This window comes from Heloderma suspectum, chromosome 3, assembly GCF_057233095.1.
Source record: "Heloderma suspectum isolate Gila_16-S chromosome 3, 16-S_ref, whole genome shotgun sequence".
NCBI classification, from domain to species: domain Eukaryota; kingdom Metazoa; phylum Chordata; class Lepidosauria; order Squamata; family Helodermatidae; genus Heloderma; species Heloderma suspectum.
The window spans coordinates 178,474,008-178,491,411 of record NC_139460.1 but is presented as its reverse complement, the minus strand read 5'-3'; the positions used below and the strand labels follow the sequence as shown (position 1 = coordinate 178,491,411).

General features: G+C 44.3%; 1 protein-coding gene across 2 annotated transcripts in view; it reads left to right on the top strand.

The window, feature by feature from the left end:
* Positions 1–9,841, top strand: part of ZFYVE28 (zinc finger FYVE-type containing 28) — a 169,175-nt gene extending 159,334 nt beyond the window's left edge. For both annotated transcript variants that reach the window (XM_084845048.1, XM_084845047.1), the window contains one exon: positions 8,374–9,841. In XM_084845048.1, coding sequence (XP_084701174.1) covers positions 8,374–8,505 — 132 coding nt within the window. In that variant the 3' untranslated portion in view covers positions 8,506–9,841. The remainder of the gene's footprint in view (positions 1–8,373) is intronic.
* The last annotated feature ends 7,563 nt before the right edge of the window (positions 9,842–17,404 follow it).

Genomic DNA, 17,404 nt, shown 5'->3' with positions numbered 1-17,404 from the left:
ATCAGCCATCAGCTAAGGACTCAGCAAGATCCAGAAACAAATTCATAGAAAAATTGTCTCCTTTTATAAACTTTTGGAATAATAAGTATCATGGTAGAATTTTACCAAATGTCTTTTTCTCTATGCTTTAATTATTATCTATTGCAAAATTTGTAAGGGTCTGTCTTTGAGCTTTAATTACTGGCTTTCTCTAAATTGTATTTATATTATATGCAACATTTTCATTCTCATCATCATCATCAACTCTAGAAGGAGTACTTAAGAGGAAACTGGCTCAATCAAATAAGCCAAGCCATTTGTTTGATTTAATCCACTCTAAAATGCTGGAGAAATAAAGGAGGTGGCAAAAAGGAGGGGGAAATAGCTCAACAGAGAGAGAAAAGAAATGACCCATCTCATTCTCCGATGGAATTTCTGGATTTATAATGGAAGCCTTGAGGGCAGAAGGGAGAGCTATCTGTTTTAGCCTACCTGAGGTTAGGCAGCAGCATGTCTAGTGCCAAACAAAAGTTGGCACTAGACATGCTTAGAATTCTTTCTAATTCAGGTTTTATTTTGTGTGATTTTTATTTAATTTTTAAGCATTTAAAAATAGGCCTGCCAGTATAAATGCCATTATCCCCATATTGTAGGTTGGGGTGGGGGGTTATGATAGACCTATAACGTATTTATATAAGAGGTTAGAGGTGGGGTTGAACTTGGGTTTGACATTGAATTAAGAACCCCACAGCCAACAAAACACCCCTCAGGTTGTAGTAAAAGCATCTACTAAATTGCCCTTTCAGAACCCCTTCCAGCCCAAATCCAGTGCTCAATTGCATGCAGAAACATTAAGCTCTATTGACATGCTGCATGCATAGTGCAGAAATATCGCATTTTTAAATCCTACACCAAAACAAGACCTGAGTTAGAAAGAGCATGAGTTCCTGTCTTTGCTGCTACTTTTTGTTTTGAGGGAGGATGCCTGATGCCCAGTTACAGCTACTATAAAATCCTGGATTTCTTCATTGATTTCAATGGGAAGATCTCATTTATGTGGATGTCTTTTTGCAGGGGTGGGGGGAGAGTCTACAAAAAGCATTCCTGAGTGTTACAGAAATGCTTTTTAGCCACATAAATACTCTGAGCTAATAAACCTGTTAACTTACATTGGATTGCTCTAATGATGTTTTATTGGAGGAGATAAAAACCTTTTTAAAATTATCATCTTTCTTTACTGGAAAAATATGAGAGCTTAACTTTCTCCCATTGAAATCAGTTGGATTTAAATGTGCTTAATATTGACTGGATTGTGCCTATATACTCTATCCATGTGTGCAACTGCATTGCGTAGGTGGACTATGTAGTATATGTAAACTTTGGCCCAATTCCCACATTTACTTTTGATAGGGCAAACTCATTACATGCTACGTTTACCTCTTATGTTTCATGTGGGGAACATTTCTTCGAATACCAGTTGTCCTCCTTGGGGACAACTGGTACTTAACATGCCAAGGTAAAAAGCCTGAAAACTGGTTCCCTGACATAGTAACAACTGTCACCACCAAAGGCTGCTTTCATAAGAAATGCAGCACTAGGAATGTAAAAACCAAATTTGACTAACAAAACTGAATGTGGGAAATGGGCCTTTGGGGCTGTCCCCAAAATACATGTCCATCACATTATTTCTCTGCATGATTTGATTACTCTATATTTGAACTGTCTCAACTGAAAAGTATCATATTTGAAAGGCCTGTCTGACGTATCTGATTTGAAAGATGGAAGTGTACTTACAAGAGTAGTGGACGAGGGCAGAGGGAAGAGAGGTGTTTGGGGGCGGGGCAGCCCCACTGATACTTTGTTTCCCAAAGGACACAAAAACCTAGTGTCAGCCCTGGCCCACTCAACTCCTGTCTGACCATTACTCACTTCTTCTTCGTGACCATCCACCCGTTTGCTTTCCTCCCCCATATGCTCTACTCCCTCACTCCCCTGCTTGCCCACCAGTGAGGAGAGGGGCAAGACACCATTTGCTAATCCACCTCAGGCAGAAAAATGTCTTGGACCAGCGCTGATGGCTTTAAAACAGGATTGCATAAACTCACGAAGGGCAGCTCCAGCAATGGGTATTTTAGCCATGGTACTAAATGGAACTAAACCCCTAAGCAGCGCCCAAACATACATCTCTGGACCCAGTAAAACTTGTAACACTTCTCTTCCCCTCCCTACTTCTTCATCTGTTTTGAAAAACTGAAGAACTTACTAGTCTCCTTTAGCTTCTTTAGGTCCCTTTGTTTAAGCTTTGTGTATTTCTGGCTGATTTGCACAGGCAGACATATTTATTTATTTATTTATTAAATTTATTAATCGCCCATCTGACTGGTCACCCAGCCACTCTGGGCGATGTACAACCCACCATAAAACAATTTAAAACAATAAAATTTTACCATAATTTTTTTTTTTTAAATACCCTAACCCACCCCAAATGCCTGCCTGAACAACCACGTTTTTAATGCACGACGGAAGCTCATTAAAGAGGGGGCATGACGGAGTTCCCTAGGGAGGGAGTTCCACAGAGTGGGGGCCACCACAGAGAAGGCCCTCTCCCTCATCCCCACCAGTCTAGCTGTCCTGGCTGATGGGACAGAGAGAAGGCCATCTGAGGCTGATCTTGTTAAGCATCCTGTCTGGTGTTGCTGGAGGCGCTCCTTAAGATAGGCTGGGCCGGAACCATATAGGGTTTTAAAGGTCAAAACCAACACCTTGAATTTGGCCCGGAAAACAACTGGTAAAATATGGCAAAATAGTATGTATACAATAGTACATGAGTGACAAATGCCCTTTAAATATTGTTCCCTGTCCTCCAGTTCTAGTGTTAGTTCCTCTCTGCACTCTGGAGACCAGAGGTCTAACTCATTCACTCAATATTCAGGGGCCTATAAATCTCATCAACAGCACTGGCTATCACAGTCCCTGATTATGGTGATGCTTGTCCTTCCCTCCTGCTGCCAGTCAGCTCCTCTTGCCTATCAGGAAATGCCAGCAGGAAATCTGGGACTTGTAATTCTTGAACGAGTATTTCACATACGACACACATCTTTCTCAAATTACAAGTCCTAGAACTTCCTGTATACACTCCCCCCCTCCATATACACACACAGTTTTAGAGGGCCTGCAGCTCACTGTTCAGAATGTTGCTTTATCTGTCCTAATACTACTTCTGATTTGGCTCCAGCAAAGCTTGCAAGGTTTGGACACCTCATATAGGTACAGGGAAATAGGTTTGCACTAACATTTTCAAGCTTGATCTTAAATGTGGCCTTTTTTTCTCCTCATGGTGCCACTGGACCCACAGGATCAGGCAAAATATTCCCATTCCCCCCTTCCCTCCCTTCTTGGGTCCTGCTTCCATGTTTAGAGGTTGTATTCTCCTGGAGCCAATGTGCATGAGCAAGTTAGTGCAGAGGGAGAGCAGTTTGAGGTCCTTTGCGACACATGACATTGTCACCAATCCGCAGCCAACCAGCAGCTTCCCTCCTGAAAAGCCACTTTCACCCTGTATTTTTTACTTAAAGCATCTCCCAGGTGGTTCTTCCCTCCGCATTAAATCCTGGGCAGTCTTCTGTGACATGGCGGTGACTCTCTGTGACATGGTGATGGGCCACCCCTTCCCTCCTCCCTACTCACTCTTTTTCCCCATTGGCACTACTGTCACCAGTCAAAGTAACTAGCCTGCCTCTCCAATTCATAAAAGCACTACAGCACTGTTTCTTCCCTTCAGAATTGTGCTGTACTTGCTTTTGCCAGTCAGAGTATCTACCCTGCCTTTCTCATTAACAAAAGCTTCTGGGCTGGTTAGGAGCCAGAAACCCTCCCACTGTCTGGTTAGGAAAAGAGAAAAAGAGGGAGAGAGCAAGAGAGAGGCAGTGCAAGAGACGGGGGGGGGGGGACATTGGCACTTTCTCTAATAGACATAGGAAGGGGGGGGCGTTCTTCAAAACTTGTGGTCAAGTGTTAAATAACTCCCCACCGGTATCCACCTGTGAGAACCACCTACTCCAGACTCTTCTCTCCTCAGCTGCTGCTGCCCTGCTTCTTCCATTCTTCCTGCTCCTGTTACACTAATGCCCACAGCTCTTCTTCCCTCTACCCCCCTCAAAGTAACAACAAACACACTAAAATACATGCTCACTCCATCTCCTTTTTTAAAATCTCCTTTCCCTCTCAGTTGTGACACAGTTTCTCCCCTTCAGTATCATGCAGTACTTGCTTTCGCCAGTTAGAGTATCTACTCTGCCTTTCTCATTCATAACAGCTCTAGAGCACTGTTTATACCCTTCAGAATTGCACATTTATTGCTTTTGCCAGCCAGAGTATCTAGCCTGCCTTTCTCATTCATAAAAGCAGTACAGTGCTGTTTCTAGCTTGGAATTGTGTGTTAGTTGCTTTCTAATTCATAAGAGTGCAGTAGCAGGGGGGAGCCTGGACAGGGGTGGGAAAGAAGCCTCTCTCATTCACTGAGTGTCACCTCTGGGGTTGATGATATTCAGCTGTCCTCCTTGACTCCACCCACCCAACCCCTAAGTTTAAAATCCTGTGTGACTGGAAAAGCAGGTTTTTAGATGCTGTATACTTCACCTTTCTTGCTTCATGTGCTGCTGACAGACCTAAGTGATTTCAGGAAAATCCAGATATAACCAGGAAGTACATCTGATTTCATTGCCATATAGAACCTCCCATGAGTACTAGTTGCTGGGAAGGCGAACAGCAGGGAAGGGCTATTGCCATGCCCTGCGTGCAGGCTTCCTAGAAGCATCTGGCCAGCCACTGTTGGAAACAAGATGGTGAAGTAAATGGATCTGATCCAGCAAGGGTCTTATCAAAACACAGAGGTTTACTTAACCAAGAGACTAGTCTTATTATTTAATAAATACACACAAAATATAAAATTGCCGTCAAAGACAAAACATCAAAGTAGTTTTTTTAAACTTAGGACTAACTTTTTAACCCTAAATGCAGGTGTTTAGAGTTTGCTTGTTAAGGAAGGGTCCATGCAAGGAGCAGTTGTTGGGAGTAGAAATCCAATTCTCTGACTGTTCCGGTCACTGTGTACAGTTATGATCACCGCACCTAAAAAAAGATATTGTAAATTTGGGGAAAGTGCAGAAAAGCACAACTATAATGATAAAGAGTTGGAGCAACTTCCCTATGAGAAAAGGTTACAACATTTGGGATTGTTTAGCTTAGAAAAAAAGCGAATAAGGGGAGAGATGATGGAGGTGTACAAAATTATGCATGGTGTGGAGAAAGTGGATAGGGAGACATTTTTCTTCCTCTCATAATAGTAGAACCTGAGGTCATCCCATGAAACTGACTGGTGGGAGATTCAGGACAGATAAACGGAAGCACTTCTTCACACAGCACATAGTTAAACTATGGAATTAATTTCCACAAGATGTAGTGATGGCCACCAATTTGGATGGCTTTAAAAAAGGGATTGGACAAATTCCTGGAGGATGAGGCTATCAGGGGCTACTGGTCTTGATTAGAGATGTAAGACTTCTGGAAATTTTGAAGCCATGGAAAAAAACCGTTTTTTCCTGGGGGGGTTTCTGGAAAAAAATGGAAATTTGGGGGAAAATAGAAAAATAAGCAATACTGATTTTTAAAGCACTCTTTAGATCTATGAAGTCACTTCGTTGCTTTAGGACAGCCTTCCCCAACCTGGTGCCCTCTAGATATTTGGGACTTCAGCTCTTATCAGCCTAAGCAGGATGGCCAACAGTCAGGAATGCTGGCCATTGTAGTCCAAAACATCTGTAGGGCACTAGGTTAAGGAAAGCTGCTTAAGGGCTCCGTCTTATGTGGATAGTCGGCAGCCTCCAAACTCGGAGGCTGTCGAGTATCCAATGCAGAGTGGGAGGACAGTGGAGACGATCTTTGCCTCCACGCTCCAGCCACCCTGCATTTCTGCTAGATGGGTGATTTCGCCCATCTAGCATCTTGGAACGGGAGTGAAGGAGGCTGGGGTGGCCATAGGAAACAGCATACTGCAGCTGCCCCAGTCTTCTCCCCTCCCTGCCCCTGGGAATGCCCCCTTTTCCCCATCTCCACACTCCGTTTTCCAAGCTCAGAGAGGTAGCTGGTGTGGTTCTCTCCACACCAGCTGGGAGGGGGAGGGGTGGAGCATGGTTTCTTGGCTCCCAGGTCAGAGCCAGGAAATGGAACAATCCTATGCCCCCCCCCCCCCGACGCTGTCTAGGGGCCATAGGGTTGCTCTCCCTGGAATGTAAAGCCGCTTTATGTTCCTACAGTTATATTATGTATAACATGGTTTGCTCATAAAATTATCATTATATGTGTGGTGTAGTGGCTAGAGTGTTAGACTGGGAGCAGGGAGATCTGGGTTCTAGTCCCCACTCAGCCATGGAAGCTCACTGAGTGACTTTGGGCTAGTCACAGACTCTCAGCCCAACCTACTTCACAGGGTTGTTGTTGTGAGGATAAAATGGAGAGGAGGAGGATACTCTACGCCACCTTGGGTTCCTTAAGGAGGAAAAAAGGAGGGATATAAATGTAATAAATAAATAATATTTGAAAATGTTAAAAAGTGAACTCAGTAAATTTATAATTGTCTGAAGAAACTATACTTTTAAAAATTAATATACCAAACATGATTAATTTTATGAGCAAATCAAGTTATACATAACATATATTAAATTCCTAGTTTATATCTGACCAGAGGGAACTTCAGCAAGTAGTCCCTGAAACATCTGAATCATATTAGAAGCCAAAAGAAGCAGAAAGAACTGGAGGCAAAGAAGACAAGTCCAGAAACACAGGATTCTGTAGAACAAAACCCAAACTGTCAAGAATATACAAACTTCCATATTATGACATGGTGACTCTATTCACATATTGGGAAACTGAGCATGACTTGGAGCATCCCAAAATGTCTATCAGTAAAGGATATATTGGATCAATCATTTTAATAAAAAAGGGAAGAAATAACTACGCTGAGAATCTTACAGAGAGGATTAAAAAAACATTTCTCCCCATGGCTTCATTATTTCCAGACACTTTACATCTCTAGTCTTTCTATAAAAGTCTTCATACTATATAGTTTTTCGAAATCACTTGAGGGGGGAGTAAAGGCTTGGTATCAATATATAAACACCTTGGCTTAAATACTAAAAGAAATTATGTCATAATCCAACGCTGTTAAGTTTTTCCAATTTTTCAGAAAAAACCAAAATGGTCCTTGAAAAAAAAAGAAAAAACCCTGGATTTTTTTCCAAATTTTTCCTTTTTTTTCCAGGCTGTCACATCTCTAGTCCTGATGACTATATGCTACCTCCAGTATAAGAGACAGTATGGCTATGTACACCAGTTGCTGGGGAACATGGGCAGGAGGGTGCTGTTACGCTCATGTCCTGTTTGTGGGTTTCTCGTGGACAGCTGGTTGGCTACTGTGTGAACAGAATGCTGGACTGGATGGACCCTTTGTCTGATCCAGCATTGTTCTTATGTTAATTCCCTCTATGCCTCCTCCATAATCTGAGAGGTATAGCATAGAATTGAATGAGCAAAGCTTTTGCTTGTTCTAAGTGATGGTAGTTTACACCAGCCTTAGTTGTATTATTATACTTATAAATTATGTGAAAAAATGATTGTGAATCCCCCAAGGGCACAATATAAACCAGGGAAGGAAGAAGAATAGACAAAGAGCAAGTTCAACCTTGTCTCATCTAGCCAGTGCACACATCTGGGATACTTTGGGATACTCTAGTGGTATATTAGCCAACAGTACTTGGGCAGAACCTGGACCCTTAGAAATGGAGGGAACTCTGGCCAATGCAGGGCGGATTTACCAGAGAATCAGATTTAAGTCTGACGGTGTAATACGGAATATTCCTAAATCTATGTGACAGGGATTTATTCCCATCTAAATGTAGGATTGCAACATTAGGTTGTCAAAACATTTGTGAAAACCTCAGTATTAAAAAAAACGAAACAGGGAAGTGCATCTGTACAGTAATGACGGCCATTTCCCTGAGGACACTTCTCAGTGATCTTGCAGAGGTTGAATGAGAATAAGCAGGTTTAGGCGCTGCTTACTTCCTCAGTCCTAGAGACAAGAGTGAAATGCCAAAGAGGAAGAGAGAACCAGTACTACTCTTCCCTATGGAATTTATCATTATGAATGAATAAGTGCGCCTGTCTGCTCCCAAACCAGAAACAGTGACTACATGCACTACAAGATTTCTCCAGGATTATGCTTTCATCTGAAATGCACTAGAGAACGTTGTTGTCCAGCGGCAGCAGATATGGGAGAAATGCGGTGTCCACATGAAGAAAATAAATAATTGAAATCAATCTTGTTGTATCTTTCAGATCTTTTGCTCTCGTTGTTCCTCTCATTCTGCTCCATTACCTCGGTATGGCCAGATGAAACCTGTTCGTGTTTGCACCCACTGTTATATGTTCCATGTTACTCCTTTCTACAGTGACAAATGGGATATCTGACACATTAGACTAGTGAAGGTAATATTTTGCTTAGATGTGTCTCATTTCAGAGAGAATTCATTTGACCTAGACCAAGAATAAACTTGAATAGGGGAGAGATTATATTTGGGGGATGAAGGCTTTGTCATGTTTCCGTTGCATTTTATTAAACTGCTAGTGTGAAATATCAGGTGTTTGTGGTTCAGACTATACTCCAGTCTTCCATTTTAAAAATAGCATTGTACACATATATGCAAACTTACAAGAGGACAAGGAGAGAAACGTGCCTCCAAGAATATGACATTTTTGCTGCTTTTCAAATATCTCAGTCTTACCTGGCATAACATCACAGTTAGTAATAGCACATCCTACATATTAGTTATTGGTGCTGGTACAGCAGGTTTTACTTCTGGACCACAGCTGTGCATTCAAATATCAAATCAGTTCAAGTTGCTACATTAAGTGCAAAGCTTATTTTTTGTCATCTGAAAGCACTTGTCATTTGATAAATAAAATACCTACTCAGTTGTCCTGAGAGAGCCAAAATGACATCAGTGATTAAGTGCTTAGTGAGATGGCAACTTACATTGGCCAAATGTCATTAATATGGATATTTTGAAGACCAGAGTATGATTGTATTAACTACCCAATTCCAAGGTTGATCTTTAAAGTGTTTCAGAAAGCTACATGTTTTTTTCACAAGTCATACAGTATGTATAGATGGAAGTTAGAATTATGGTTGCCAAGCTTTAACTAGGATAACCTACCTTTACCAGTACCAATGCAGTGGAGGAGGTTGCTTGCACTATACTTCCTGCCATCTTTCCTAAGTTAGGTTCCATTATCAGGGATGGGAAATGTGTGTCCCTCCAGATGTTGTTGGACTTTAACTCCCATTCCCCCTCACCACCGGCTATGCTGGCTAGGGCTGATGGGAGTTGCAATCCAGCAACATCTGGAGGGCCACATGTTCCCTACCCCGATCTCAGTGTTCTAAGTTGCTATTGATAACATTAATTAGGACTGTAAAAGAAGAGACTTATGTTTTAACTTTGGAACTGTGAGTTAGTTTGATCAACAATGTACCTTTCTTGCCTAAGAAAATGCTCACAAAGGAAAATGCAACTAAATTGTGAAACCTCGTGTCTTTATGAATTTATATTAACATAGCAGGAGGGAAAATAAAGAACATTTAAACAGTTCAATAGTTAGGGAAATTTAGTTGACTTGATGCATCACCTGAAGTCCATCACTCCATCTAGAGACCAAGGCTGGCCATCTTGACTGGACTCAGTCCCCTCAGCTGTTTGTGTATGTATGCTTGCTTAACTACCTCAATAAACCTAAAAGCTGCTTTTATCTGTGGAATGGTGTCTGAACATATTTATCTAAACATATTCGCAAACTACTGAGCTGCAGGGCTTAGGCTCTGAGCAATATTCCATCTGCCTTACCATTGAAAACGTACTTACTTGAGCAGATCAGATAGAGGGAAGAGCAATGGGATCCAGGAAGGAATTAGGCAGGAAGTGAAGTGCAAGCAATCTCTCCTACTGCATGGATAATCTTAAAGGAAAATAATAGGTTATCCAGGTTGCAACCTGCCATCCCTAGTCAGAATGAACATTCCTACTAAGGTTTAGCTTTTCCAATCTTTGTGTGCAAAATACGCAGTCCCTGATTCTGATAGAAGGATTTTGTAGATTGCATTAATCCAGTTTCCTATAAATGCTAATGCCAACATGCAGAACAAGTTATTTCTTATTGAACTGACTAATATTCAGAATGCTGGACATTTGAATGTTTTACCATTTTAATTCTTTTTTATTTGTATGTATATCAATAATTTTGCCACTTCAGCAGTTTTCCAAACCCTGTACCACCATTCTTTGATACAACAAGCTATCAAATAGTGTATCCTAATATGAAGCTACAAGTACCTTAGCTGCCATTAGCTACAACTCTCATCATCCCTGACCATTGCCCATGTGGCTTGGACTGTTGGGAGTTCCCATCAAAAAACATCTTTGGGGCTGTCTTCATGAGCAATTTAGTGTGAAGTTAGACCAGTCTGAATTCTTTCACGACAGATGAAGTTATCACCAATCTGCTGCCAACCAGCTGCTTCTCTCCTGAAAAGCCACATTTTTTGAAACTCCTTTTACTCCAACTCTTTTACTGAAAGCAGCTCCCTGGCAGTTTTACCACAGTGTGCCATGTCATTAAATCCTGGGCGTGCCTCTGTGACTTGTCAGTGACATGGTCAAAGGGGTGGGACGCTCCATTCCCCCTTGTTTCCTGGGTGGAAGTAATTTTTCCCATTGAGAAAATCCACCAGGAGTGCAGGAGCAACCCCTCACATTACCACAGTAGTGGGGACACTCATTCACCTTAGCTAGTCTGCTTTTAATCTTTAACATATCTCCCCTTCTGTGCATGTTTACTCAGAAGTAAGAAATAAATCTCGCTCCCCTGCAGTGAAAGGGTTAAAGGCTAAGTTGAGTAACTCGCCCTAAAGCGTGCTTTCTCTTCAGTCCAATCTTTGGTGTTCTGTAGTTTCTCTGATGTAAAGTCGTTTCTCTGTTATGTAAAATCCCTTCTCCGCTAGTGACACGATCTTTCAGGTTCACGGGAGTTTCTCATGGCAAGAAGGGAGAAAGGGGGTTGGAAGCAATCACTCTGGGGCAGAGTGCTGGAATGGGGCAAAATTGGGGGGCTGGGCTGCTATCAGGGGGAGTTTCAGATGCTGCACTGGAGAATTAGGGATTTTGGCTTCAGGGAAATCTGCATACATGGGGAAAATTAGTTGGTCTACGTTCATAATGTAGTAGCAGGAGGGAGCCTGGACAGGGGTGCGAAACAAGCCTCTCTCATTGGTTGAGCAGCCCCTGCCAGTTTAATGATGTGCTTCTCGTTCCATTGTTGTGAAGATCCCCCCCCCCCCCCGGGCACTAGGTGGGGGAAGACTATCTTAGGGCATTTCCAAATAAAACTACTTTTTTAAAAAGTTGCATAGAACTTTTCTGTGCACAAAGATATCCAGAGCAATGATTTTAAAAGTGTTAAAATGTTAAATCATAATTACCTTGAGAGGCTGTGTCTTTTAAAATATAATTTACAGCACTCAAGAGAAGAAAAGGCAAAACTGTAAATACAGAGGCGGGGCAATGCTGCTATTGGCTAGCGTATGCTGGCATAATATCAGCATAGCATAGTGGGATGCTCTACATTACTCCCAGAAGAGATTACAAAAGAGTCAGCCCCTTTCCCAGCACCCGTGGTTCCAATTAATCACAGAACAGCGTGCTGACAATGCCCCTGGCATCATCCACACATGGATACAGCCAATCCTTGAGTGGTGATAGCAAAACGACCCCATAACATCACCCTACCGCACTATACACACAAAGCACATCCTGCCAAACACAAGGACACCACAGCACCTTCCCAAACAGCAACCACTGCAGTACAGGGAGCAAGAGCCCAGAAACAGAGAGCCTCCTGGAATCCCCACATAAAGTAGTTCAAATCCCATTATACCTAGCATTAGGGATGTACGAAAGTCACTTACCGTTTTGCAGATCTGCTTCGCGGTGGGGGGGGAGGCGCTACGTCCCTCCCCACGGAATCCTCTATGGGGGGGAGGCGCTCCGTTCCTCCCCCCGGAATCCTCTATGGGGGGGAGGCGCTCCGTCCCTCCCCACGGAATCCTCTATGGGGGGGAGGCGCTCCGTTCCTCCCCCCGGAGTCCTGCCTGGCTGGCTTCGCTCCACGGGGATTCCACAGAGCTGCCGCCCAGCTCTGCCCGCAGCCAGACATCCGGCGCTGGGCAGCAGGGATGCAAATGGTGGCTGCTGTAAATATTTACCTAGCCTATCACAGCAAAGTAAAAATAAAAACACGTACACAAATGGCGGCAGCTACACTATTTGCGTTCTCCTTTTTTTCGCCGTAATAGTCTACGTAAATACTTACGTAGACTAAAACGGCAAAAAATAAGGAACGCAAATGGCGGCCATCGTAGCTGCTGCCATTTGCGTATGCTGTGTTGTTGGGTTTTTTTACCCAGACGTGATAGGCTACGTAAGTCTTTACGTAGCCTATCACGTCTGGGTAAAAAAAAAAAAAGACCAGACTGCAAATGGCGGCTGCGGCAGCCGGTCAAATGACCAGCTGCCGCCGAAGTTGCCGCTGGAGCCGCCGCCGTCCGGAACATCCACCCCAGGTAAGTCTCATCCCGGGGGAGATCCACGGGGGGGCGCGGGGGGGCAAGCCGTTCCGCCATGGATTTCGGGGGGCTGAATGCCAGTGCATTCAGCCTCACTGAAATCCGTGGCGGAATTCTCCACCATCCCTACCTAGCATTCATGCATATAGACTGTAAACACTTTTTTATTTTACTGCAGAAGATCAAAAGAAGGGCAGTTCAGGACAATACCTAAGCAGCTTGGCCGGGAGGAGGCCTGTAAAACACATATGCAGGCATCCCTGTGACAAGGGTTCAAGTATTGGGGAAGCAATATCCATCTGAGGGAAAGTGTCTTTTGCCAGGGAAGGAAAGGGTTAGGGAGAACTAAGGGCGGATCTACATTGTGCATGCCATTGCAATGAAGTCAGGGTCCTGTCGGGTTAAATGCACTCGCATTAAAACGTGATTATCCACACTCACCCATTTTCCCCGTTGGCGTTTTTGATCAAATGTGCACGCTCGGTTCACACTCAAGAGCTGCGCTGTTTTCCTGCTCTTAAAGACAGCAGCTCTCATTGGAGGAGCAGAAACTCTCCCTGTTTCTGCTGATTCCCCGCCCACTGTCCCTCTCTTCCTCTATCCGTGTGTGTGTGTGTGTGTGTGTGTGTGTAGGGATGATGTGAGCATCCTGTTGGGGCTCGAAGCCTGGTGAGAGCTTGTCCCTTGCTGCCGCTGCTGTAGCAGGCGGGGGTGGAGGGAAGAAGGAGGCACCTAGCCTCTTTTCTCCCCCTCCACCTGCTGGAGGCCAGGGTGAGAGGCTGGGGGGTGTCTGCAGATGCTCTTTTCCCCGCACCAGCCCTTTGCAGCCAGCGTGAGTAAGAGGGGCAGTGGCAATGGCGCCCAACACTCGCGTTTTGGGGGGGGCTGGTAGCTTCCTTGAAGCTTCGAAGAAGACCGTGAGATGACATTGCATAGGTTCCTCAGCACTCAAAGCTTTATCATCTGCAAGGAAATGGCTGAGGTGCCAGCTCTTGTCTGATCTGGGAAGCTCAGCTGGGTCAGCCCTGGTCAGAATTTTGGATGGGAAACCACAAGGGAATCAGGCTTCCTGCACTGAGCAGGGGGTTGTTCTCTCCCTTCAAATGATGCTAACTTTTATCTCCTCCTATCCCCTGCTTTGGCTTAAAAAAAAAAATTAAAGATCACACCTGAGTGCCTGTACACACCCTTCCCCCCATTCTAGCTTAACTGGTGCTGTAATGTTTTCTTGTGGCCCCAATCCTGGGCACTCACTTACTCGGGGGTAAGCCACATTGAACTCAATGGAACTTATTACTGAGTAGACATAAGATCACCCTGTAATTCTGCAAGCCTTGAGTAAGCCCCATAGAGCCCCATAGGGTGCTCTGGAACAAAAGAGGACATTTCTTCTGAGCTTGGTGGGGTGGGGGATCAGAGGTGTCTCCCTTCATTGCAGGGAGGCATTTTACCCTCTTCTCCCTCCGATTGAGAAATGCAGAGGCAGGAGATGCTCAGGTCAGGGTGGGGGGGCTGCTTGCGTCTTTGAATACTGCCCAGTCAAGAAATGTATGCTTGTGCGCAGGGAAATCAGGCTGGAGAAGGCCTAAACTTCGAAGATTTGAAGATCTGAACATTCGAAGTTAATGCCTTAATTTAAAAAATAAATAAATCACAAGGTGATCTTATGTCTACTCTGTAGCAGGGCCAGAATCCACATTCCATAAAGCATCTTTCTAATCACCCAGCCATATCATAGAGCATTTACTACCACTACACTGACTCAGCCATCTACTCTAGGACCAAGAAGGTGGCATGGAAAACGTAGCCCTACCCAACAGCACTAGTCACACCTGCAGGAAGTTGTAGGTTTAATCCCTGGATCTGATCCCCCACTAGAGACAGCTAGGAAGAGTATCCACACAGACACTGCAGAGATTGTCTGCAGTGTTGGAGCCAGAGGAAGTACAGCATGGACCAATCATGGGGCTTTTATGTCACCCAGGCTCTGCCATCATACTTAGCTACACACATCACCTTCATTTGCTTCATGGTTACTCAGACTTGCTGGTTATTGTCTCAGAAGACTTTGCTATCCATACCTCCAACAGCCACCTGCCTGCATTGTTTATCATGGTAGTAACCAGGTGCTCCCCCCGCCCACCCGCACTACCCTTCGTGGAATTTATTTATTTATCACATTTATTTATTACATGTATATACCGCCCAATAGCTGAAGCTCTCTGGGTGGTTCACAAAAATTAAAACCACAAATACACCATAAAAACAATATAAAATATAAAAGCATTAAAACTACAGTATAAATGTACAACCAGCATAAAACCTAGCAGCATGCAGAAATATAAAATACAGTAACAGGTTAAAAAGCAAAGTTAAAAGACTATAATGCTAAAATGCTGAGAAAATAAACAGGTCTTCTTCACCTGACGCCTGAAAGAGTACAACATAGATGCCAGGTGGTGAACCACTCTAGGGAGCTCATTCCACAGCTAGGGTGCCACAGCATTAAAGGCCCTCCTCCTGGTAGCCACCCACTTCACTTCCTCTGGCAGGGGCTCTTGGACAAGAACCCCTGAAGATGATCTTAGGGTCTGAGCAGGCACAAATGGGAGGGGACAAGATGGCTGGCAACTCCACAGAACAGCTGGAATCACCCTGGTGTTGCTGTAGGCCTCCCTCAAATGTCTGCATTCCAGTGGGAATGAGGGACATCCTTGCTTCTGCAGCTGGCCTATGGAGAGCCAAGAAAAAACATAGGCATATTTAGAAGTGGGGAGGGCAGCAGCCAGGAGCTGCAACACAGTCCCTGAAGGTGCTTCCAGACAGAGGCTCGTAGCACTACAAATCAAAAGGCAATGTGCAACTGTATTGTTGTTTCCTTCTTAACAGATTTTTGTGTGGAAATAAAAAATAGGGATGTACAAAAGTCACTTACCTTTCCACGGATTATGTTTATGGGGGGGGGGCGTCCCATCCTTCCCCCCGGAATCCTCGACAGGGGGGGAGGCGATCCATTCCTCCCCCCCGGAATCTTCGAACGGCTGGCTGTGCTCTGCAGAGCAGGTGGCCAGGCCCAGGCCAGAGCCGTTTGCAGCCGAATTTCTGGCCGCAGAGGGCTCTGGGTAAAAAAAACAAAAAAACAAAAAACCGTGCGCGCTACACTATTTGCGTTCCCCTTTATTTTCGCCGTAATAGTCTACATAAGACTAAGACGGCCAAAAATAAGGAACGTAAATGGCGGCGGCCGTAGCTGCCGCCATTTGCGTACGCGTGTTTTTTTTTAACCCAACCGTGATAGGCTACATAAATCTTTACATAGCCTATCACGTCTCTGTAAAAAAAACCACAACAACAACACCTCCAGACTGCAAACGGCGATGGCGGCAGCCAGTCGGAAGACCAGCCGGAGCCGCCGCCGCCCGGAACATCCGCCCCAGGTAAGTCTCGTCGCAGGGGGGATCCGCGCGGGGGTGGCAGGCCATTCCGCCACAGATTTCGGGGGGCGGAATGCACTGGCATTCAGCCTCACTGAGATCCGTGGCGGAATTCTCTGACATGCCTAATAAAAAAGAAGAAACGGTAGAAAAATACAGGAGGATTTCAAACTGAAGATGTCACCTGGACCCCTGTAACATTCTGTGTTTGAGGCATGACTAGAGGATAAAAGCGTCGTCTGGAAGAAGCCTGAATCTATGGCAACTTTCAGACGAGGCTTTTACCGTGCCATCATCCTGCTTCATTCATAGAATTTTACAGCAGATTTTTCCAATTGCATAAATTGTGAAAATGCACTGCCTCTTCCACAGAACTTTACAGGAAATGTTACGACATTGTCATCAATTTGTAGCCCTCCTATGTTTTCCCAGCGCAACTTCTGTCTTTTTCTTTTCAGAAAAAAACCAGTTAAGAAAGAAAAAGCAAAATAGCTGCACAACGTCTTTTGTTCTGTAGTGCTAGGAGCCCTCTGCAAGGAAGCACATAATGGGAGTGCTGCCACCTTTCCAGTGCCCTCACCAGTGGCCCCTCTGGAAGAGGGGATGTAGTGACTGAGAGAATACTCATCTCTCCTCTATGGGGAGCTGCAGTGGAATTCTGCATGCAATGACTGTTCTGCTCAATGTGGCCAGGCTGTGGTCTTACAAGGCAAAAGGGAGTGAGAGTATTGTGAGTGTTTTGCCATCAGTAGGGATGCACAGACTGTGTAAAATCCACTCCGTCTGTTTTTCACAAATTGTCAGGTGCCTTTTGTTCCATTGTCTGCTCACAGACAGATGTGGATTTTTTTCATCATGCAGAAAATTATGCAAATAATTATGCAAGAGGTTTCATAACAATGTACATAATTTACCTTTAGTATGTAACATTTAGTGTATTGTCCCCCCATTCCATTCCACTTTTCCTCAGCAGAAACTGGTGTATTTCCCTATGAATAAATATGCGTAAATTCCGGGAAAGTAAAAAAAAAATCTGAAAAGTCCATGGACTCCATGCAGCCTGAGGGGGTCGCTCCCCAGCGGATTCTGCAGGTCAGATTCCTAGAAATCCAAGTTCATTTTAGCCCATCTTGAATTTCTCCAGCATCCCTAGCCAGAAGTAACTACAGCTGGAGTGGGGTGCTTGGCATTCAAGCATACACCCCTCCTCTTTCTTCATACTTATACCATGTCTCCAGAGTAGGAAACATTGCAACCA